At 46.9% G+C, this 24177-nt stretch overlaps 1 protein-coding gene across 2 annotated transcripts; it reads right to left on the bottom strand.

The window, feature by feature from the left end:
• Positions 1-2014: 2014 nt before the first annotated feature.
• On the bottom strand, positions 2015-4638 carry LOC109781158 (F-box protein At5g49610). Of its 2 annotated transcripts, XM_040391077.3 has the most exons (3): positions 4387-4638; positions 4241-4301; positions 2015-3350 (listed from the first exon to the last, which is right to left on the bottom strand). In XM_040391077.3, the coding sequence occupies exon 3, from the start codon at positions 3294-3296 to the stop codon at positions 2391-2393; it is 906 nt and encodes a 301-aa protein (XP_040247011.1). In that variant the 5' UTR covers positions 3297-3350; positions 4241-4301; positions 4387-4638; the 3' UTR covers positions 2015-2390. The 2 variants fall into 2 exon arrangements, with proteins under 2 accessions (XP_040247011.1, XP_040247012.1); XM_040391078.3 differs by lacking the exon at positions 4241-4301.
• Positions 4639-24177: the final 19539 nt, after the last annotated feature.

Below are 24177 nucleotides of genomic sequence, written 5' to 3'. Positions count from 1 at the left end.
AAAAACTCCCCCTAAAAGTGACCGAAGTCTCAACGACCCCTAAGCCTCTCACATTTTTAAGCTTACGGATAGGTTTCCATTTGACCGTCCTATATGTAGATTTATCGTTTTCCTTACTCAAGAAGAACTTGTGTGCATAGTTTAAAAAGACAGACCGGACCACCGGTTGGACACAAAAAACCGGTTGAACCGAAAGAAAAATAAAACCGATTGAACCGGCTGTTTTTTTTGGCTCAAACCGATTGAACCGAAAGAAAATTAGTTGCAGCCGCCGGGGATTGATCCTTGGGCACTAGGAAACAACCAAGTCCCCATCCAACTTAGCTGTCAAAGGATAAAGATGCCTCAAAAAAGTCAAAGGATAAAGATGCCTCAAAAAAGTCAAAGGATAAAGAAAGCGCTACGCGTCCGCCGGTGGATAATCTGATAAGATCCACCACCTCAGCAGTCGTTAGATCTGATCAATCCAATGACCTAACCCCGTCCTCATTATTGCAACAAAGTCGGTGTTGCAGAACCGTTTGCAACAGAGCTCATGTTGCAGAAATATTCAAAAGAGATTATGTTGCAGATTTTTTTGTCTTCTTTTTTTGCAACACAGATGATGTTGCGGAAGGACTTTTGCAACATAGATGATGTTGCACAAATTAGAGGTAGAATGTCATGTAGAACGGGAACTTGTGAAGAACACGGGAGGCGACTGCCCATGAAGGAGCCAGATTCAGATCCTGCAACATACGAGTTGTTGCGGTAGGCAAACCACAACAAGCGCTCAGTTGCAAAACTGTAAGAGAAAATGTTAGATGAGCCCAGGCAGGACACGCGTTGCACGGACGAGGCGACGGACGTCCGCATGAAATCCACCGCATGAAGCAAAGCCTTTCCCATAAAGAAATCAGTATGTTTGACATATTTTTACATATTTTTATGGTTTAAAAACACAGCGAATGAACCGGCGGTCCGGCCGGTAAAAACCTAAACCGGCGGCATCACCGGTCCCGTTATTTAAACTATGCTTTGTTTCCATGGCACCCCAACGGCCCAACCTATCTCACCGAGTAAATTTTATCCAAAACAGAAAATCGAGGTGTGTAAAAGGAAGGATCCCTTGTTACGAACTTGTTAGCAATCTTGCGCACATCCAGGGTATAAAACACAAAAGGATGGCCTTACTTTTTTTTTTTAGTTGGAAGGATGGCCTTACTTTTAAGAGGATTAATTTTGAGCCCCGGCATAGATTCAAAACAGAGCGGGAGAAACTTCAGGTTTGAGATTAGGAGGTCATTCATCTCAATGAGCATTATCGTGTGGGGAGTGATACCACAGACGAATATGTGTGGCAGCGTGTTATCTGCAACTGTGCCTCATGATTGATCAGTTTAAGAAGCAAGATGAAATACATTGCATCAACTTGACTGATCGGCTTGCCGCTGGTGGCAGCACTTCCCTCGTTGGTGAAATTCTTGTTACACGAATGTAGCGTGGAGATCCTTCACGTTGGCATAGACGATGGATCAGTGGAATAGCTCTGATGATGGATCAGTGGTTAAATTGTCAGTATGTTCTTCGTCCACGCTGCCGTCACCGGCGATGCCACCAGCGAATGGATGAAGCATGACTGCATGAGGAGGGCATCCTTGCCTGCAAGCAAGGGGCTCCGTGGGAACTTTGAAGGAGGATACCATGGCCAAACTCCTCGGACGGCCTCCGAACTGGAACTGGATGTACCTCAAGAACTCGTCGGCAATGAACGCTAGCTGCTCAAACCTCCGCAGTCTCGGTGAGGCGGATCCTACTCGACTTTGCTATGGCTGAAACATTAGCTCTTAGTAAATCAATCTAATATATGATCGCTAGCTGCTATGTCAAGAGACTGAAGCATGGCAGGATTACAAGAGTTCTCCCAGCCATTGTATAGAAAGCTCACACTGCCTCACACGCCCTTGTATAGAAAGCTTCATAACATCATGCTCTGCAGTTTTTCTAAATTAGGCTAGCATAAGCAAGACCGGACTTGACAGGAGAAATGACAAGTGCCAATTAGATTAACATAACACATAACCAAGCCAACAATCCGGTACATGCATAACAGCCGTTTGGTATAGCTAGTGCACAAAAGATAACTAGAGATTACAGCATTCATAGGGTAAATAATCTAACATTTGTCTTGAGCTCCTTGAAGCACAAAAGCTGGAAACTTGCCATAGTAAGGCACGTAGAGTCGACTTCGATATAGGTCAACGAACCTTGGAATGTTTAGAATCTGCGAGCCCTTTCCAGTACTGATGCTATATGAGATGATCTTATTATCAGCAATCGTGTCAGCAACGAAAACTAGCTCTCTCTCCAAGTCAAATGCCAGGATTTCATAATCAAAATACCATAATCCTTCAAGCACGGAGCATTATGTCCCTCCCAAATACGTTGTTCATATTTAGACGATGCTTCACCACCCACCTATCAGATCCTTCCAAACTCCAAATTCGGATGATGCAGCCATCCAATTCTTGTTGTGCGTAGCATAAGACCCCAGATGACTGGCCAAGACAGCCATCAAAGCAATAAAACCTCTGTTCTGGTCCATTTGGAAATCCAGGCAGCTGAAGGATCCTATGATTGAGCAATTGTGTGCATGTGTCAGGTGCATCGAGTGCCAGAAGGTAATGCCCCCATAAGTGATCCACATACAACACCCCATTTAAGAATAGTGAATCACCACCAAGTATATCTGAAGTTTCCCATAGACAATTAGACCATGTTGAATCCTCAGAGAAAAATACCTTAACTTCGGTGTCATATCCACCATTTGGAGTCGTCTCAAATTGGAAGACATAGAAGTGTTGAGACCATAATGGATCAAAACACAACTTGAGATCAGCATAAGAGACGGCTGGTCCAGGTTCAGTATTTGGAAGTGCCATCCACTCTTGAGTTGCTGGATTGCACACAATGGCGTCGGAAATTTCTTTAGAGCCTGTACCACCATGATAACACAGAAGCAGGCCATTGCTGCAACCCTTAAGCTCCAAGGGATGCTCATAGCATGGCACAAAGCTAAGTGTTGTGTCAATATCCCTGTCACCTGAGGGAAGGCCCACGAGATGGATGGCATTGCCATGCTCATTTTTTGGGTACAGGAGACCGGAGGGAGTTCTTGGGAGCTTCTTGCGGTAGTGCGGATCAGATGAGAAGGCAAGCCAAGACTTGCAGACACATCTGAAACGGCAAAAGGACTTCAGCGGCAGCCGAGACAGGATCTCCACCACCAGGTCATCAGGTAGTATGGTTGTGGCCATCTCCTACCGAGATTCAATATCTCCTTTGAGCTTATCTAGCAGATGAACTTATATCTACATCAAAAAAGAAGAAAATAGATGATATAAAACTGAGAAACTTAGTGTTTGTGCAGAACTGCAAGAAGTAGTGATACCCATTATTTAACGATTGAACAGAGCTGAGCGAATTAATGGATTGAAGCTTTGACCGGCACTTGATAAATGGTAAACGTCGACTCCATGCTCGAAATATGGATGTCAAATGAACTGAAATATTATCCAACACTCACACTAAAAACCATGATTTTTTTTGTTGGTCTCCTTCTAACAATGCTTTTGCAGTTTACACAAGAATTTGCAAATAAGAAAAGTTGTGAAGCATATTTCAGTATGGGCTTATGACCTATGCTGAGTGGGGCCACACGGATTCACCGTCGCATGGGGATACTTCTCTGTAATTAAGTAATTATATGCAAAGTTGCAGATAATAAAATCACCATAAGTTTTTCCAATTTCGCCATCCATTTCACAACAAGTAAGCAATAATAATAATATAATACACGCGTTGCTACAATACGTGTTGAAACAAAATGTGATATGGTAAAAAGGGAACGGAATGCACCTTCAGGATATATAATCTTATGTACCTATTAGACACCATGAAAAGCTGAGACAAGTGCTAACTTGTGAGATAAGCCAGGGCAAATCAAGAATATCATCGTATCCATCCTTGGTGCGACTGACAAGTGCTAATATTTTTTGTTGGCCCCGATCGATGCTTGAATTAGTAAACAAGTTGCCCTTGAAACATATGTGATCATGTTCATGCCTTATGACAATGACACGGTTGTGTATATGAAAGAACAGATTTGGTATGGATACTTTAGTGCGGCTGACCAACATAAACGAACTCGAGTTCTTTTCGCGGCATGAAGACGACAGGATGAGGAGAAAAGAGGAATCACCAGCTAGGGGGGAGGGGGGTCCAGGGTGGCGGAACGGACGGCGGTGAGATCCAGGTCGCATCTGCGACGAGCTCAGATAAGAAACGGCTCACGAGGACAAACATGCGGCATAGGCACCGAGGAGAGGGAGAGGAATGGGAGCTCACCGCGTAATGGTTGCTTCCGGTCGTCGGCGAGTGCAGTCGGCGAGTGCGGTCGGCCAGGCGGCAAGCGGGAACGAGGCTGCGAAGGTGAGGCGGCAGTACGGGGAGCTCGATGCTGCAGCAAGCAGCGGTCGTGCCGGAGAAGGGCCTCGCCGCGGCTCGCCGGAGAATGGGGATTCGCCGCTAGTTGTCCAGATTGGGGGAGAGTCTGGGCTGGGGCTGCTCGCTAGGGCAAAGGAAAGAAGATACCCTCTTACTGGGCTGGGCCGTGTCCCTCGTTTATATTTGCCCCTCGGCGGCCAATTCCTTCCCCATTTAATAAGTTGCTTTGTCTAAAAAAAATCAATATGTTGCTTTCCCTCAAAACAAAAGTTGCTTTGTCTTTTTTTTAAATAAGTTGCTTTTTGCTCAATTTTATTTTAATAAGTTGCTTTCCCTAAAAAAATGCTTTTTAAGCAAAAAAAAGAGAAAATGGTCATATTATGAAGCAAAAATAGCCATAAAAGAAATGAAATTAAGATTTTGAATTGAAATAGAAAAAAGAACTTAACAAGAAAAGAATGGGTTTGAGATGCTTTCAAAGCTGTCAATTGGACGGAGTCACTCTCATTTGTTAACAGTGACTTGCTTTCTCCAGCTTCAAAATCGGGAACAAGAGCAGCACATGGCCAAATGGCCATAGAAGAAGTGCTTGGTGGACGAGCGCCCTACTGATTGGTTTATTACCAACTCACCAACATTTGACATTGCCAATATTTGGCAAGTCAATATTTGGTAAAATCAAAAGTTGACAATCTTTTATGAGATTGACAACGAAAATGGATATACAACCAATCTCTAGCCAACATTTGGCAGTTGCCAAAATTTGGCATGCCAACTTTTGGCATCAAGCCAACTAGGCTCCAAGACATCGGTTACATGGCATTTAAAATTTTATTTTATTTTAGAATCATTAGAGCATCTATAACCGGACCTTTCAAACCCGCCGCATACGGCCGAGCGGGCCGCCCGTCCCGGTCACGATTTTTTGACTCAGACGGGCCCCCTCAAACGGCCCATGTCGTGGTTTTGTCACGGCAGATATCCTAATGTGAGGACTTAGTCGTGAGGCCAACGCATCTAACTAGTAGCTTGAGAGGGGTTGAGCGGGACGAGAGACGCGAGATTTTATCCAGGTTCGGCCCCTCACGGTGGAGGTAAAAGCCTACATCCTGCTTCATTAATATTGATGATGATCATGCTCACGATTACAAGGGTGCTCTTTTGCTACCTCTCCCTCGAGAGCTATTGACTTGTCTGTCTTAACTTGTCCTCCTTGGGGTGCCCTGCCACTCCTTATATAAGTTGAAGGGGCGGTTTACATGTGGAGTCCTAGTAGGATTAGGACTATTCTATTACAAGTGGAATCCTAATCGCGCTTCCCTTGCAAGGGAAATATTCCTTATGCCTTTCCTCTCAAACCGGCCCACCAGACACCGTACCTTGAGAGCCGGTCTTCTCACGAGCCACCTTCTGGGCCTTGGGCCTTGTCATTCGTCTAACCCGCCCTCTAGGTTACCAGTGAGTCACCAGATTCGGCCGGGTCACCAGTGAGTCGCCAGGCTCGGCCGGGTCACCAGGGAGTCGCCAAGCTTCAGCCGGGTCACTCGTGAATTGACAAGCTCCGGTCGGGTCATACATCAAGCCAGTTCATACCGCGGGGTATATCCCCGACATTAGCCCCCATACTAATTTGGATTTATCCATGTTAAACTTATCCTGCAAAATAAACAAAAGAACAAATTCGACAGGTTGTGCGCCAGGTTGAAGGTTCTTCTGAGCCGGCTTATGTTCATCCTTAAGTCCTTGTCATCTCCTTCTGTGAAAACACTCGACCGGGTCAATATTTGTCGGATTGTGCAATTCCTAAGTTATTCCATATCCTTTCTCTTCATTATAGCAGCAGGCCAGCTTCAAAATCGATTTGCTGACATTGGTTTTTTGCAGAAGAAATATTGGTGAAAAATAATCCATTTGAGTCGGCTTCCAATGCTCTGACTTGACAGAAATATTGGATTTAAGATATCCTTCTGGTGCTGAGCCGGCTTGAGGATGTAGAATTTGTCGAGTTACGATCACCAAAACTGCCGGGTTATAAAAACCGATGAAACCGGGTCATGATTGTTGCTGACGCCGGGTCAATATTATGCTGACTTGTTAAGTTGGCTCTCCAAGCCTTTCTATGAATAGCTTGGAGGAAATAAACTTTGCAAATTCCTCCAATAAGAATATGATACCTGGTTTGCTCATAACTGATAATTTGAAGGCATACCTTATATCCATATTACCTGTAGCCCCCAAGTCTTAAGAGGGGAATGTATTGATAGCTTAAGACTTGCTTCAAATATAAATGTTGCAACTCTAGAGAAATCCGAGTTGTTCATGTAAGTCGCCAATCATAAACTGAACATTTTGTACTTCCCATGTGTAGCCCTCAAGTGCCAGGTCATTATGTAATAATGAGCGTGGACTTTGTAGACTTAATTATGTAGACTTAAGCAGCAACGTGTAGCCCCCAAGGGCCGGCTCAGTAAGATAATACTGAGCTGGGACTTTACATGTACTTCATTGAAAATAACATCATATGATGTAGCCCCCAAGTTTCGGGTTACCTTTGATATAATGGATTAAGGCATGTGTACTTTGAATTTTTGACAGGAGCAATTAGTAGCCCCCAAGGGCCAGCTCATCACTATGTGATGGGTCGGGTCTTCAATGAGGCGAGATAAAAATGACCTTGCATTAGCCCCCAAATGCCATGGAGCATGCTTGTAGTGACATGGGACTTGCATATTTGATGGAATCTTGATTTGAATAATGTAGCCCCCAAGTGCTGGGTCGTATGCCTGCAGCGACTTGGGACTATTCCTTCCATTGTAGAATAAATCATATCGACTGTCCGGATGATGTTGCTGAAATCCTTATATATTAATATTGAGCCATACTCTCTGCTGTGAGCTGGTATTTTTGGATGAAGGAATAATAGCCATTACTCTGAATGGGCTTTGAAAACCTCAATCATCCAATATTGGTTATGATAACCATAATGAAATTCCAGCCATGTTTCATGTTTGGCTATTTAAAATTCCAACCTCAATCATTTAATACTGGTTATGACAACCATAATGAAAATCTAGCCATGTTGGCTATTAAAGAATGGAACGTATAACCCAGTTTAAAAATGGGTGCTTGATATGCAACTGTAATCAACCTGTCGTAGCTGTGAAAAGACTCAACAATTTGCTTGTTGGCGACTTATAATCACAAGACCTTGTCTGTTTGACAAGTAAATCCGGAGTTAAATACCCGGTGGCTCTTGGCCGACGGCGACTTAAAGCGCATTCATTGTAACCCGGGATTTTTTAACCCGGCGGCCTATAGCCTTTGTAAGAACTGATAACCCCTGCAAACAGAGATGTTATAAAAATTGCAAATATGCACAATAATATAATTCATAAGTCGGCTTTTAAGGCTTGAATCCAGGGCGGGTTATAACCCCAAGACTCATGGTCATAAACAATCATTTAAAAGATTATGCTAGCGGTTGTTAGCCAAATTTATACTGGCGACTTATAGTCAAGAGCCAGGGCGGGTGACAACCCCAAAGACTTGTAGTCTTATCCAGCCATTGAAAAAAATCATGAACATGGCTGATGAGCTAAAACATCCCGGCGACTTAAAATCACACACCAGGGCGGGTGACAACCCGAAATACTCAAACATGAGCCACAACATACTGGCGACTTAAAGTCAAAAGCCAAAACTTGAGAGCACACTACTGCAGGATGCTGCTGACGTGACACTATGATCAGAGACCCTTCGATGAAACTGTGTGCGATGCCATAATCGCAAACGGTGGTGTAAAAAACCCGTCAACAAAGGTGCAAAACATTTGCGATGACGGATGCATCAAACAGGGTTCAGATTTTAGTTGTGTGTGCGAAGCAGGGCATACAGTTGATCCAGACGAACTATTTGCGATTAGACAGAACAACAGAAACGGCCAGCCATATTAATGCGTGTGCGATATACGGCATACGGTTCGCTTCGATGAACTGTTTGCTATTAGGGAAAACAACAGAAACGGTCAGCCAGATCAAGGTATGTGTGATATACGGCATACAGTTCAGTCGAATGAACTGTTTTTGATTAGGGAAGAGAACATAAATGGTTCAACTTAACAAGATGTGTGTGATACGCGGCAAAAAGGCCCGGAGGTTAATTCGAGAACAAGTACACAGAGGTTAATTTGACATACATGACTTATAAGTTTCACAGAAATCATATCACTTTTTTTGGAAAACATTTAATTGCGTTAAATGTATATAATGCTCCGTCCTATTAGTTGAATTAACCTCGAGGTCCATGTTTTGGAAACATGTCGTAAAGTAACGGGAGTTCTGTTAGATAAGCTATCGGTAGGGAAGCTGGTCCTTGCTGCTGTAGGATCCCTCTTTGCATCCTTTATTGGGCACCTGGATGACCGACTGTTGCCACCCAATGGTCAATGCCACGTCCCCTGCATGGCAGTTTTTGCAGCGGGTAACTGCATCGTCGCGCCGCGCCCGGCGCAACCGCATGCACACGAACGTGCGTGATCGTGCGCCGGCCCCAAACACTGGTAGCACAACTTATAAATTGACGGATGGAGTACTAGTTACAGTGATGCATATAATTAAGCAAAGGGATCGCACATGTCTGTATTGCCTAGAACGAGAATGCAATAGCACAATAAGAATTAAGGCCATGATGATGTGATCGCAATGGTGGTTAGAGGAGGCAAGAAGAAAGATGCATCCATCAACGTATGACCTCCTCCTCCTCAACTCAGTGCGCCGGGCCACTGTCCGGCAACTAAGGAGCGGCGGCTTTTGTGGCGAGGTCAAGGTGCTTCTCAGCTAAGTGAAAGTGCAACTATCCCTGGGTGGTTTTGGTAATTCCTAACAACATATAGCTCATTGAGCTAATGCTATTTCAAGATAAATATTTCAGGAAAGCTCAATGATTGGCATGGCATGGGTTAAGAAAGTGGACCCCTCAAAATGCTAAGGATAAAAGGATTGGCTCAAGCTCAAAGCACAAGACTCTACATTTTTCATTTTAGTGATCCAAGATCACATTGAGTCCATAGGAAAAGCCAATACTATTAAGAGGGGGTGAGGTGTTGCTTAATGAGTTTCTTGCTCAAAATGCTTAGTGATATGCTCCAAAGCCCTCAACTACTTTCTCATATCCACATATGTCCCAAACCAAAAGTCAAACTCGGCCCCACCGATTTGATCTATCCGGCGCCACCGAGTTCACTTGACATAGCCACTGCCACAAACCCTAGTCTTTTCGGTCTCACCGATAGGGATCTCGGTCTCACCGAGATGGGATTGTAATCTCTCTGTTTCCCTTCGTAATGTTTCGGTCAAACCGAGATGAGCGATCGCAACGCAAACTCTCTGTTTCCCTTTCATAACGTTTCGGTCCAACCGAGATGAGCGAATCGGTCCCACCGAGTTTGCCTGACCAACTCTCTGGTTAGTCTATTACCAAAATCGGTCTCACCGAGTTTGTGTAATCGGTCTCACCGAGATTACGTTATGCCCTAATCCTAACGAAATCGGTCCCATCGAGTTGACATGTCGGTCCCACCAAAAATCCTAACGTCCACACTTGAACTAAATCGGTCTGACCGAGTTCTCTGAATCGGTCCCATCGAGTTTGGTAAATTATGTGTAACAGTTAGATTTTGTGTGGAGGCTATATATACCCCTCCACCCACTCTTCATTCGTGGAGAGAGCCATCAGAACATGCCTACACTTCCAACATACATTTTCTGAAAGAGAACCACCTACACTTGTGTTGAGGTCAAGATATTCCATTCCAACCACATAAATCTTGATCTCTAGCCTTCCCTGCTTTCCACTCAAATCATCTTTCTACCAAATCCAATCCTATGAGAGAGAGTTGAGTGTTGGGGAGACTATCATTTGAAGCACAAGAGCAAGGAGTTCATCATCAACACACCATCTATTACCTCTTGGAGAGTGGTGTCTCCTAGATTGGTTAGGTGTCACTTGGGAGCCTCCGTCAAGGTTGTGGAGTTGAACCAAGGAGTTTGTAAGGGCAAGGAGATCGCCTACTTCGTGAAGATCTACCCGAGTGAGGCAAGTCCTTCATGGGCGACGGCCATGGTGGGATAGACAAGGTTGCTTCTTCGTGGACCCTTCGTGGGTGGAGCCCTCCGTGGACTCGCGCAACCGTTACCCTTCGTGGGTTGAAGTCTCCATCAACGTGGATGTACGATAGCACCACCTATTGGAACCACGGATAAAAAATCTCCGTGTCAACATTGCGTTTGCTCCCTCAAACTCCTCCCTTTACCTTCATATGCAACTGTTTTACATTCCGCTACTATACTCTTAGAATTGCATGTGTAGGTTGATTACTTGAGTTGTGCTAAGTTGCTAAAATCAGCCAAGACTTAAAATTGGGAAAAGGCTAGATTTTTATCTGGTCAAGTAGTCTAATCACCCCCCTCTAGACATACTTTCGATCCTACAAGTGGTATCAGTGCTTTGGTCTCCATTTGCTTTGATTTCCATAGCTTTTGGTGGTCATAGCCTTGGTTTCACAACCTAGGAGAGTATGGCGTCTAGCGAGGGAAATTACCACCGTAGAGGTCCTTACTTTGATGGTACAAATTTTGCTAGTTGGAAGCATAAGATGAAAATGCATATTCTTGTACATAACCCCGCCGTTTGGGCTATTGTGTGTATTGGCTTGCAAGGTGAATTCTTTGATGGGAGAGAACCAAACCGTGAAGCTACCGCGGAAGAGTTAAAGATGCTGCAATACAATGCTCAAGCTTGTGATATTCTTTTCAACGGATTGTGTCCCGAAGAATTCAATAAAATCAGCCGTCTTGAGAATGCAAAGGAAATTTGGGATACTTTGATTGATATGCACGAAGGTACCGACTCCGTCAAGGAATCCAAATTGGATGTGCTTTAGAGTCAACTTGACAAGTTCAAAATGAAGGATGGTGAAGGTGTCGCTGAAATGTACTCTATGCTTGCTCTCATCACAAATGAGATTGCCGGCTTAGGAAGTGAAGAGATGACCGATAGATTCATCATCAAGAAGATCCTAAGAGCCTTGGATGGAAAATATGATACCGTGTGCACATTGATCCAAATGATGCCCAACTACAAAGATCTCAAGCCAACAGAAGTCATTGGAAGAATTGTTGCTCATGAGATGTCACTCAAGGATAAGGAAGAGCTCCACAACAAGTCAAGTGGTGCTTACAAAGCCTCATGTGAAGCTCCCACATCATCAAGTGAGAAGCAAACCTTCAATGAAGAGTTGAGTCTAATGGTGAACAACTTCAACAAATTCTACAAGAGTAGAAGCAAGGAAAGAAGCTCCAAGTCAAGGTCCTACAATGACAAAAGATCTTCTAGTCGTGAGCGTAATTGCTACAATTGTGGAAGACCCGGACACTATTCCAATGAGTGTACGGCTCCCTACAAAAGAAGAGAAGATTCTCCCAAAAGAAGGAGTAGGAGAGAAGAATCGCCTCCAAGAGAGAGAAGGAGTAGAGATGATCGTTATGAACGAAGACCCTCTCGGAGAAGCAAGGATTCGGAGAGGAAGGACAAGTCATCAAGGATCTACACAAAACGAAGACATCAAGCTCATGTTGGTGAATGGGTATCCGGCTCCGACTCCGAACATCACTCCGAAAGAAGTTATCACTCCGACTCCAAATATACTCAAGATGAAGGTGTTGCCGGTCTAGCACTTGTGTCAACCAACTCCTACGACATATTTGACTCACCAAATGAAGGAATTGGGAGATGCTTCATGGCCAAAGGTCCAAAGGTAACACACCCCTAGTATGTTGATTTCAATAGTGATGAAGATGATTTGCTAGGAGATGATGATCTACTTGTTGACAACTCTAGTTATGAAAACTATGATGAACTTGCTAATGATCATGCTAATCAAGATAAAACGAATGACGATGATAAGAAGGAGATTGAGCGTCTAACTAAAGAACTAAACACTCTTAAGTTAGCTCATGAAACTACCTTGGAAGATCGTCGAGAACTTTTAAAGACTCATGAGAAGCTACGCTTTGAAAAGCTCAACCTTGAGCAAGAGCATGAGTTCTTAAAAGCAATCAATGATGATCTTCGCAAGAAAAGTTCTTCTTACACTGCCAAGCGTTTACTCTTGTCTACTTACATGCCACAAGTTAAATCTAGCAACAAGAACAAGAAATATTCTTCTTCTAGTAGTAACAATAATCATGCTAAATCCAATATTGTTGCTTCTAGTAGTTCTCTTGATTCCACTAATGATTCTCTTATCCAAGTTACACTTGAGCAAGAAAATAGCTTATTGAAGGGAATTATAGAGAAAGGTGTTTACAAGAGCCTTGCCAGAAGTAAGCAATTTGAGGAAATTGTATACAAGCAAGGAAGGCACCGGAAGAATCAAGGTATTGGTTTTGAACGAAAGTTCAATGCCAATGGAGTTGAGTGGGAAGAATATCAATACCCCAAGACGAAGTTTGTTCCTCAACAAGAGAAGTTTGATCCTACTTCTTTCCAAGGAACACAATCTCAAGATGATCTTCCACCACAAGACCACAAGCAAAAAGGCAAGGACAAGCTTCAAGAGGAGATTGATGCATTTGAAGAAGCACCTAAGGCCTTGGTCAAATGGGTTCCCAAAACCACATCAAGTTCCACTTCGTCAAGTACGACTACAACTCCAAGGATTCCCATCAAGATGGTGTGGATCCCTAAGAAGAGGAACTAGAGAGTTCTTGAGGGTGACTCCGCCAACATACTTCACTCTTATCATTTTGGCAATGACAAGTGCAAACAACTTCCATATCTTGCACTAGTTCAAGGAGTCACAAACCCTCTTGTTGGTAAGACAAGGGACAAGGTAACCTAATGCTTTCATGGACATCATCTTGTGTGTACATCACTCTATGTCTATGGATATCCTTGTTTGTTCCTTGTGGGTCTAACCCGTGTAGGTATTGAAAGTGCAACTCACTCCAAAGGATTGCTCCGAATGATCTACATCAACATTGAGCAGCCACATCTTCAACACCTACATGAAGTCATCACCGACAAAACCCAAGGTTAGTTCATCCCTCTTAGGGGGGATATCACATCTAGGGGGAGCTTTACTCTAAGAATTGAGCTAAAGCAACTCTAATGGTGTGAGCACAACAATGCTTTATGTAAAAGTGGTAACCCCACTTGTGCCTAAACGATGAGTATGACCTATGATCAAATGTTCTCATTTGACTCCTAAGTCAATATACTCATATATAGATGACCTAGTCATCGCCAAATTGCTTGATAGATGCTAGAGTGTTTGTGCATGCTTTGTCACATATTTCATTTTTCATTTTATTGTGTGAGCATGTTGGATGCATATTTTTACTCATTCGAGGACATCCATTTGTTGCTTTGATTGTTTGGCTTTTTCTCTTTTGCCAAATGGATGGACAAAAATGTCTAAGAACTCCCTCTAGCTATCTATGCTTTCCTCGTCTCAAACTCTATTCATGCTACATCACAAAGTTTGATCAAGTCAGATTCGAACCACTCTGTGTGGGGAGCACTCGGAGTCCCCGATTCGTCGTAGACTTAAACTTCCAAAACCTTTTTGTGCATTTCGGTCTGACCGATACATCCTTTTCGGTCATACCGAGATCACTAAGTTGATATAGGTTTTCAATCTCGGTGCATCCGATTAGAACTATTCGGTCACACCGAGTTGCAGTAACTGCTTACAGTTTTGCATCTCGGTGCCACCGAGTTGTTCCACTCGGTCACACCGACAGGGTCAGGTTATATATACTAACGGGTCAAATTTTGGAAAAATTTCCAAAACCTTTCACCCGCACGTGACCTGCTCTGCCTCCTCGGGTCTCTGGATCATCCTCTCGCCGCCAGCGACCTCCTGCCGCTGGTCTCCACCGCCGTCAACGGCAATCTGCCCCGCCGTTGCCGCCGTAGCAAGTTCACCGCTGAACTAGGGTACGAACTTGATCTTTGTGCTATTCCTTAACTCTGATTCTTAGCACATTGCTTTGCCATGATTCTTGCCACGTATGAAATCATCCTGTCCACTGAAAACATCCCGTAGATTAGATTTGATTTGGAAATTTAGGGTTAGGTCTCCGCCGAACTCATCTCGGACCGACCAATTGTAGAAATCGGTCTCACCGATTTGGCTTAGGCCATTGCACATGCGTTTTCGGTCCGACCGAAAATTGCAAATCGGTGTGACCGAGTTCGATTCTTTGTGAAACCCTAGCAGTCTCGGTGCCACCGAACCGTGACTCGGTCTGACCGAGTTCACTAGTTTAGGTTCGAAAAGCTGCTTCGGTATCACCGAGTTTACAAATCGGTAGATCTGAAATGCTTTCTGTGAAGAACTAAAACTAAGTTTTTAAGTCATTTGTTTTGCCAAAACTCTGTACTTTGTGATGCTCATCCACTCTACCTCATCTACAACCTATTCACAGGGTCTGCTGACAGTTTGCCTAAAGATGTCTGATCAAAGTGACAGCCAGAACAAGTCTAAAGAACAGGTTCAGTTGAGTGAGGGCACTAGTCCCTCCAGCAGCTATGATGAGGGCAGCAGGAGCACACCTAGTAACTTGCCAAAGGCAGCCACCAGGACAAGGAAGAAGAGAACCTCAGATTCTGAGGATGTGACGCCCTCGATTTGACCGTACACTAATCATGCACGCAAAGGTGTACGATCAAGATCAGGGACTCACGGGAAGATATCACAACACAACTCTAAAACATAAATAAGTCATACAAGCATCATAATACAAGCCAGGGGCCTCGAGGGCTCGAATACAAGTGCTCGATCACAGACGAGTCAGCGGAAGCAACAATATCTGAGTACAGACATAAGTTAAACAAGTTTGCCTTAAGAAGGCTAGCACAAACTGGGATACAGATCGAACGAGGCGCAAGCCTCCTGCCTGGGATCCTCCTAACTACTCCTGGTCGTCGTCAGCAGGCTGCACGTAGTAGTAGGCACCTCCAGTGTCGTAGGTGTCGTCGTCGACGGTGGCGTCTGGCTCCTGGACTCCAACATCTGGTTGCGACAACCAGATAGGAAGGAAAGGGGGAAAGAGGGAGAGAAGCAACCGTGAGTACTCATCCAAAGTACTCGCAAGCAAGGAGCTACACTACATATGCATGGGTATATGTGTAAAGGGGCATATCAGAGGACTGAACTGCAGAATGCCGGAATAAAAGGGGGATAGCTAGTCCTGTCGAAGACTACGCTTCTGGCCATCTCCATCTTGCAGCATGTAGAAGAGAGTAGATTGAAGTCCTCCAAGTAGCATCGCATAGCATAATCCTACCCGGCGATCCCCTCCTCGTCGCCCTGTTAGAGAGCGATCAACGGGTTGTATCTGACACTTGGAAGGGGTGTATTTTATCAAGTATCCAGTTCTAGTTGTCATAAGGTCAAGGTACAACTCCGGGTCGTCCTTTTACCGAGGGACACGGCTATTCGAATAGATAAACTTCCCTGCAGGGGTGCACCACATAACCCAACACGCTTGATCCCATTTGGCCGGACACACTTTCCTGGGTCATGCCCGGCCTCGTAAGATCAACGCGTCGCAGCCCCACCTAAGCACAACAGAGAGGTCAGCACGCCGGTCTAACCCTATGCGCGCAGGGGTCTGGGCCCATCGCCCTATGCGCACCTGCACGTTGCGTACGCGGCCGGAAGCAGACCTAGCCTAGTGGCGTTCCAGTCCAATCCGGCGCGCGCCACTCAGTCGCTGACGTCAAGAAGGCTTCGGCTGATACCACGACGCCGGGATACCCATAACTACTTCCGCGTAGATGGCTAGTGCGTATAGACCAAATGGCCAGACTCAGATCAAATACCAAGATCTCGTTAAGCGTGTTAAGTATCCGCGAACGCCGACCAGGGCCAGGCCCACCTCTCACCTAGGCGGTCTCAACCTGCCCTGTCGCTCCGCCACAAAGATCCACTTGCGGGTACTCCTACGAGCCGACCCGACTTTAATCATCACATGTGTCATGTATGTAGTATATAAGTATATACCCGTGATCACCGCCCAGGTGATCACGGCCCGATAGTATAGCACAGCAGACGGACAAGAATGTAGGGCCACTGATGGAAAACTAGCATCCTATACTAAGCATGTAGGATTGCAGGTACAGGTATCAACAGTAGTAGCAAGGATAGGCTATGCATCAGGATAGGATATCGAAAAGCAGTAACATGCTACACTACTCTAATGCAAGCAGTATAGAGAAGCATAGGCGATATCTGGTGATCAAGGGGGGGGCTTGCCTGGTTGTTCTGGCAAGTAGGAGGGGTCGTCGACTCCGTAGTCGAACTGGGCAGCAGCAGTGTCGGTCTCGTAGTCTACCGGAGAGAAGAGGGGGAAGAAACAGTAAATACAGTGCAAACATAAGCATGACGATGCGTGACATGACAATGAGCGGTGCTAGGTGTGTCCTAACGCGACGGTAGGTGGTACCGGTGGAGGGGGGGGAACATCCGGGAGGTATTCCCGATGTTTCGCGTTTTCGGACAGACGGACCGGAGGGGGAAAGTTGCTAGTTCGATAGGTTAGGAAGGTGTGGTGGACGAACGGACTGCGTATTCGGATTCGTCTCGTCGTTCTGAGCAACTTTCATATAGAAAACATTTTCATCCGAGTTACGGTTTAAAAGATATGAATTTTCAAAGTTTATTTGAATTTCTGGAATTATTTGAATTAAGCAAAATGAATTATGACGTCAGCATGAGGCAATGCTGACGTCAGCAGGTCAACAGAGCGGCTGACCAGGTCAAACTGACCAGTGGGCCCCACCTGTCATAGACAGTGGGCTAACAGAAGATTAAACTAATTAATTTTTAGTTAATTAACTACTGGGCCCACCTGTCAGTGAGTGATTAGATTAACTAATTAGTTTTAATAAAAAAACATTTTTCTTTTCTTTTTTTTAATTTTTGCGGCGGGGCCCGCATGTCAGTGGCTGGGCCTGCCCAGTCAGCACGTTGACTGGGTTGACCCAGTCAACGGGGCCCACGGGGCCCACTGGCAGTGGCACTGGGGGTGGCCCCAGGCCAGCCACGTCGGCGGCCGGCGCCGGAGCGACTCCGGCGACCAAAACAGCGGCGGCCCCTCGCCGGAAGTGGCCGGAATCGCGCTACGGGGCTCGGGGAGGAGCGGGGCTAGGCTCGTTCGAAGGAGCTCGCAACGCCGCATCCAGTGGTGGCCGGGGCTTCGCCGGACTTGGCCGGAATCGGCGCCGGCGAGCGGCGGAGGCGGCGGCGCGCACGGGTGCCCGACGGAAACGAGGCTACGGCGGGCTATCGAGCAAGCGGAGGGGCTGGGGGGCATCTACGCGAGGTGGGGAGTGCAACGGGCTTGAGCCCGTGACCAAAAGGTCACCGGAGCCTTGCCGGCGGCGAGCTCCGCGGCGCGGCGTTCGGGCGCGCGTGGGGAAGCAGCTAGGGGGCGCGCGAGAGCGAAAGGAGAGGGGAGGAGGGGGGAGAAGCTCACGGCGAGGCTGTAGGGGGACGGCAGCGTGCTCGGGGAGGCTCGTCGGAGGCGAAACGGGGCGGCGATCGACGGCGGCCGTGCGGGGAAGACGAGCTCGGTGTGCTCGTTGTAGGGGCTCCGGTCTCCAACGGGCTGCACCAGACGATGCAGCGGGCGACGGCGGTCCTTGGAGACACCTTGGGGCGGCGAGGTGGGTACGGTGGCCGTGTGAACGACGGTGAACGGCGGCGACCGCGTCGGGCGTGGGGAAGGAAAGAGCGGCGCGGATCTGGGGGGAAAGAGAGAGGCGCAGGGGCCGAGAGGTGAGCGGGGGTGAGTGGGAGAGGGGCCCAAGGCGGCGGGGGGAGCTGGCGTCCTTATCCTCCCCGTCGCCGGCGAGGTGGTGCGGCAGGGACCGGCCCCTGTTCCGACCCCGGTCGGGGGAACAGGGAAGGGGGGCGAGTGGGAGAGGTGGGCCGGGGTGGAGCTGGGCCTTTCGGCCGGGGGGGGGGGGGAATGGTGCTGGCCGGCTGGGCCTGGGGTTGGCCCAGTTGGGCCAGGGGTCCAGTGGGGGGGCCTTCTCCTTTTCCTTTTTTTTCTTTGTTCTGTGTTCTTTTGCATTTTCTTTTTATTTGTTTATTTTCTTTTCTGTTTTATTTCATTTAAAAGTATTTAGGTATTTTATAAAAATGTGTTTTCTCCACCACAATTATCAGTGCAATTTCTGGCATGGCCCGAACATTTTTGTTTAAATTTTTGAAAACTTTTATTTTCCACTTTAAATTTAATTGAAGTTTGAATTAGGAGTTTGAAAAGAAATGAGTTTCAAATGTGATCAAGCCCTGTTTAGCAACATGATTAGCTTAATCACAGAGGGTTACTGTAGCATGATTGTCGGGGTGTTACAAATCTCCTCCACTACAAGAAATCTCGTCCCGAGATTTAGGAGGTAGAAGGAAACAGTGCGGGGTATTCTTCGCGCAGACGATCCTCTCGTTCCCAAGTGGCCTCATCTTCAGAATGGTGCGACCACTGGACTTTGAGAAACTTGATCGCCTTCTGACGTGTGCGGCGTTCAGCTTGGTCGAGAATGCGGACCGGATGCTCCTTATAGGAGAGGTCTTGCTGCAATTCGAGCACTTCATGATCCACAGCTCGGATTGGGTCCTTGAAGCAACGGCGGAGCTGTGACACATGGAACACATCGTGAACCTGAGAAAGGTTCGGCGGTAGCTCCAGTTGGTATGCCACTTTTCCACGCCTTTCGAGAATAGTGAATGGGCCAATATAGAGAGGAGCTAGTTTGCCCTTGATCCCGAAGCGGTGAGCACCCTTCATAGGTGTGACTCGAAGATAAGCCTTTTCGCCAGGTTGATAGACCATGTCCTTATGATGACGGTCATACTGACTCTTCTGACGTGACTGAGCAGTCTTGAGATTCTCACGAATAATGCGGACTTGTTCTTCGGCATCTTGGATAATATCCGGACCGAAGAGTGGACGTTCCCCAGCTTCTGACCAGTTCAGAGGGGTTCGGCACTTTCGTCCATATAACACTTCGAAGGGGGCCATCTTCAGACTAGCTTGATAGCTATTATTATAAGAGAACTCAGCATACGGGAGAGATTCCTCCCATTTCTTGCCGAAGGAAATAACACAAGCTCGAAGCATGTCTTCGAGAACTTGGTTGACGCGTTCAACTTGCCCTTGCGATTGAGGATGAAACGCAGTACTGAATGACAGATGAGTTCCCATAGCTTCCTGGAAACTTGCCCAGAATCTTGGAGTGAATAAGCTGCCACGGTCTGAGCTGATAACCAATGGAATACCGTGGAGTGAAACAATCCTGGACATATAGAGTGTTGCCAACTGGTTAGCAGTGATCGTTTCTTTGACTGCCAGGAAATGTGCAACTTTGGAAAGCCGGTTAATGACGACAAGAATAGCATAATTACCTTTCTGTGATTTGGGAAATCCAGTGACGAAGTCCATCTCAACATGGTCCCATTTCCATTCAGGAATAGAGATAGGTTGCAGAGTTCCAGCAGGCCTTTGATGTTCTGCTTTGATACGACGGCAAACGTCACACTCAGCAACATAACGAGCAATGGCTTGCTTCATATTAGACCACCAGAATCTCTGACGGATGTCTTGGTACATCTTTGTACTACCAGGATGGATACATAGAGGCGTATCATGAGCTTCTTTCATAACTTCCCGTGTCATATCCAGGTTTTTCTCTGCACATGGCACCACTAGGCGGCCTTTGAAGTATAAGGTGCCATCTTCATCAATGGTGAAGAATGAGGGCTTTCCTTCTGCGAGGTATCGCTTAATCTTGTGGGCTTCAGAGTCATACTTCTGTAGCCTTTTGATGCTATCCACGAGATCTGGTTTAGCAACTAGGGTATTGAGGGAACCCTGGGTAACAACGTGGAGGTTCACCTTGCCAAACTCCTTAGGAGGGGGAGCGAGTGCACCCGGAGGAACAATATGGAGGTTCAGCTTCCTGAATTCTTCAACAAGCGAGGGCTGAACTTTATGACCTGGAGGTGGTTGCAGTAAGACTTGCGGCTCAATGCATCAGCCATTACATTAGCCTTGCCTGGCGTATAGGAAATACCCAAGTCAAAGTCTGCAACAAGCTCCATCCATCTCTGCTGACGGAGGTTCAGATCTGGCTGAGTAAACAGATACTTCAGACTTTGGTGGTCAGTGAAGATCTCGCAACGATTACCGAGAAGGTAATGTCGCCACTGCTTCAGCGCATGAATGACAACAGCAAGTTCGAGGTCGTGAACTGGGTAGTTCTCTTCGTGAGGGCGCAATTGCCGAGAGGCATAAGCAATCACTTTGCGGTCTTGCATTAGGACACAGCCTAATCCTTGACGGGAAGCGTCGCAGTAAATGACAAAGTCCTTCTTAGTATCAGGTGGAGCTAGAACTGGAGCAGAAGTCAACTTGTCTTTGAGTGCCTGGAAACTTTCCTGACATTTGTCTGACCATTGGAACTTGACGCCCTTATGTAACAGGTTAGTCAGAGGCCTGGCGATCTTGGAGAAGTTCTCGACGAATCGACGGCAATAGCTGGCGAGACCGAGAAAACTCCCGACTTGCTTAACGTTCTTGGGAGGAGTCCAATCAAGAATAGCCTGAACTCGCTCGGGGTTGACGGCAATACCATCCTTAGAGATGACATGCCCAAGATAGGTTACTTCCGGTAGCCAGAATTCACATTTGGAGAACTTGGCATATAGTTGATGCTCTCGTAGCTTTTCCAGCACAAGTCGAAGATGTTCAGCATGTTCTTCTTCGTTCTTGGAAAATACCAGGATATCATCCAGATAAACCACGACGAACTTGTCGAGGTAATCCATGAATATATAGTTCATCAGACGAGAGAAGGTGGCTGGAGCATTGGTTAAACCGAAAGACATGACGGTGTACTCGTATGAACCATAGCGAGTCACGAAGGCGGTCTTTGGGATATCCTCTTCGCGAACACGGATCTGGTGGTAGCCCAACCTCAAGTCGAGCTTAGAGAACACCGACGAACCCGCCAGTTGATCATACAGATCATTGATCCGAGGAAGGGGGTATTTATTCTGAATGGTAGCTTGATTTATAGGACGGTAGTCTTGAACCAATCGGTTAGTCCCATCCTTCTTCTTGACAAAGAGAGAAGGTGCTCCCCAAGGAGAGCAACTTGGGCGAATGAATCCTTTGCGAAGAGATTTGTCGATTTCCTCCTTAAGCTCAAGGAGTTCATGCGGCGGCATCTTGTAGGGTCGCTTGGCTATAGGAGTGGTGCCTGGTTTCAAGTCGATGATGAATTCGACAGCTCTAGCAGGGGGAATCCCTGGAAGTTCTTCAGGGAAGACGTCGAGGAATTCACGCACGACGGAAATGTTTTCAATGCCCTTGAGTGGTGCAGCGTTCAATGCATTCAATGCATAGAGCCTTGCCTCGGCATTTTGCACCAGATGGGCTTGGTAAGTAACTATCTCATCTGAAGGGTGTAGCAGATGGACGGTTTTAGTGGCGCAAACTATAGAAGCAGTATGCGCTTTCAACCAATCCATACCCAAAATGAGGTCGATGTTAGACGTCTTCAGGATAATGGGAGAGGCATAGAATTCCAGCCCTTCGATTTCCACGGGGACATCGATGCCAACCAAGGAGGTTTGACACTGTCCCACGGGGGTTTTGACCAATACAGAGGTGTTCATCTCCTCACATTTAATGTCATGCTTGTATGCAAAATCTTCTGACATGAATGAATGCGATGCACCTGTATCAAATAAAACGGATGCTGGTACTGAATTTATGAGGAGTGTACCCATCACAGTAGCAGGCTGGTCTTGAGCTTCGTTGAGATCAACGTGGTTGGCATGAGCACGACCATAAGACTTAGCATTGTTGTTGCGGGGCTGATTGTTACCACGGCCAGTTGCTGGAAGGGCCAGTTGATTCTGGTTCTGGTTGCATTCTTTAGCACGGTGTCCTGGTTGACCACACCTGAAGCACAAGCCATTATTGGGAGTGCGAACAGGAGCTTGGGATGGTGGAGCTGGAAGTCTTGACTGCCTAGACGGTGGTGGAGGCAGACGAGGTGCAGCATAGGTCTGCCTTGGGGCAGATGCATTTGGACGGTACATGCTGTTCGGGATCCATATCTTACGCTTCTGTGAGGGCGGGCCCGAAGATGAGCCCGTGTCACGGTTGCGCCTGTGAGAGCTCTGGTATTCCTGCAGACCAGTCTCGACATTGATGGCCTTGTTCACCAAGGTGGCAAAATCAGCAAAGTCATGCACTAGAAGTGCGAGCTTGATGTCAGCTTGAAGGCCATCACGGAACTTCTCCTGTCTGCGTGCATCAGTCGCAATGTCTTCTTCAGCATAGCGGGACAAATCCAGAAACTCCCGCTGATAAGCTTCGACAGTTTTGTTGCCTTGGGTGAGGTTGCGGAACTCACGCTTCTTCCGGTCCATGACTCCTTGAGGAATGAAGCGGGCACGGAAAGCAGCTTGGAAGTCTGACCATGTGATGATTGTTCCAGCTGGCAGAGTACGCCTGTGGCTGTCCCACCATTGAGCTGCGGGTCCCTTCAAGAAGAAGGAAGCAAAGGTGACATAGCTGGCAGGGGCTACATCAGCAGACTCCATCTCATAGGTGATGTCACGGAGCCAGTCATCAGCATCCAGAGGCTGAGTTGAGCTGCGGTAGATGGTTGGGTTGAGGCGTATGAAATCTTGAAGAGTCACTTGGGCTGGCTGCTGGTTCATCTTGGGGCGAGGAAACTGAGCCATCATATTTTCCATGAACTGGCGGTTCAGTTCAAACTGTTGGATCATACCAGCCATGTACTCAGGTGGTGGTGGGGCATTGCCACCACGACCACGACCACCTGGTCTAACCATCCTGCTAGTATATAACAGGGGTAGTTCAGCATTGAGAAATTTGCAATGACAAGAATCATTCATGATGAAACATGCATAATGAAAGGAGCACGATAGCTACTACATAGTAGTCGGCATAACTTACAAAAGGGGTCATGCATAGAGTTCAGTACATAGAGTTCAGTACATAGACTAAAACATCATAGGCGGCACACAGGCCCGCGGCGACTGCAACTAATACTAACTAAGCAAGACTACATCAGTCCCAAGAGGTACTGTGGAGGTAATCGTAGCCCGACAGCTGGTAGTGAGGCAACGGATAGCCCTCCACGTCAGCAGACTGGGGGCCGCGGATACTCAGGTGTAGAGCCCGACGCTCAGGTGGCAGAAGAGGACCAAGTGCGGGAGAGTAGCCTCCCACCTCTGGCCAACCGACACCGTGGGGCATCACGGTCCTGGCAGGGTAGATCGCAGTACGCGGTACCTATACAGATTGGACAAAGGGGTGCAGCAGCGTCAGAGCACGGTAAAGGTGCTGACGGGTGGTGTACATCTCGTGGCGAAGAGCTCGGTTAGCTCGATCCAGCCCATCAGCATGCAGAACCAGGTGCTGATGGTAGAAGGCTCTCAGGTGACAGTGGAGTAGGCAGCAGTATAGTATCCCTCCGCACCAACATCAGATGCGATAGCAATGTGCCTGAAAGGGGAGGTGTCCAACTCCTGATACTCTCCACGAAGACGTGTCAGAGCAGCATAGGCAGCATCGTGGA

The sequence above is a fragment of the Aegilops tauschii genome, chromosome 5 (assembly GCF_002575655.3).
Source record: "Aegilops tauschii subsp. strangulata cultivar AL8/78 chromosome 5, Aet v6.0, whole genome shotgun sequence".
In the NCBI taxonomy this organism is placed as follows: Eukaryota; Viridiplantae; Streptophyta; class Magnoliopsida; order Poales; family Poaceae; genus Aegilops; species Aegilops tauschii.
Note: the sequence above shows the minus strand (reverse complement) of the source record. Positions and strands in the feature narration are given on the sequence as shown.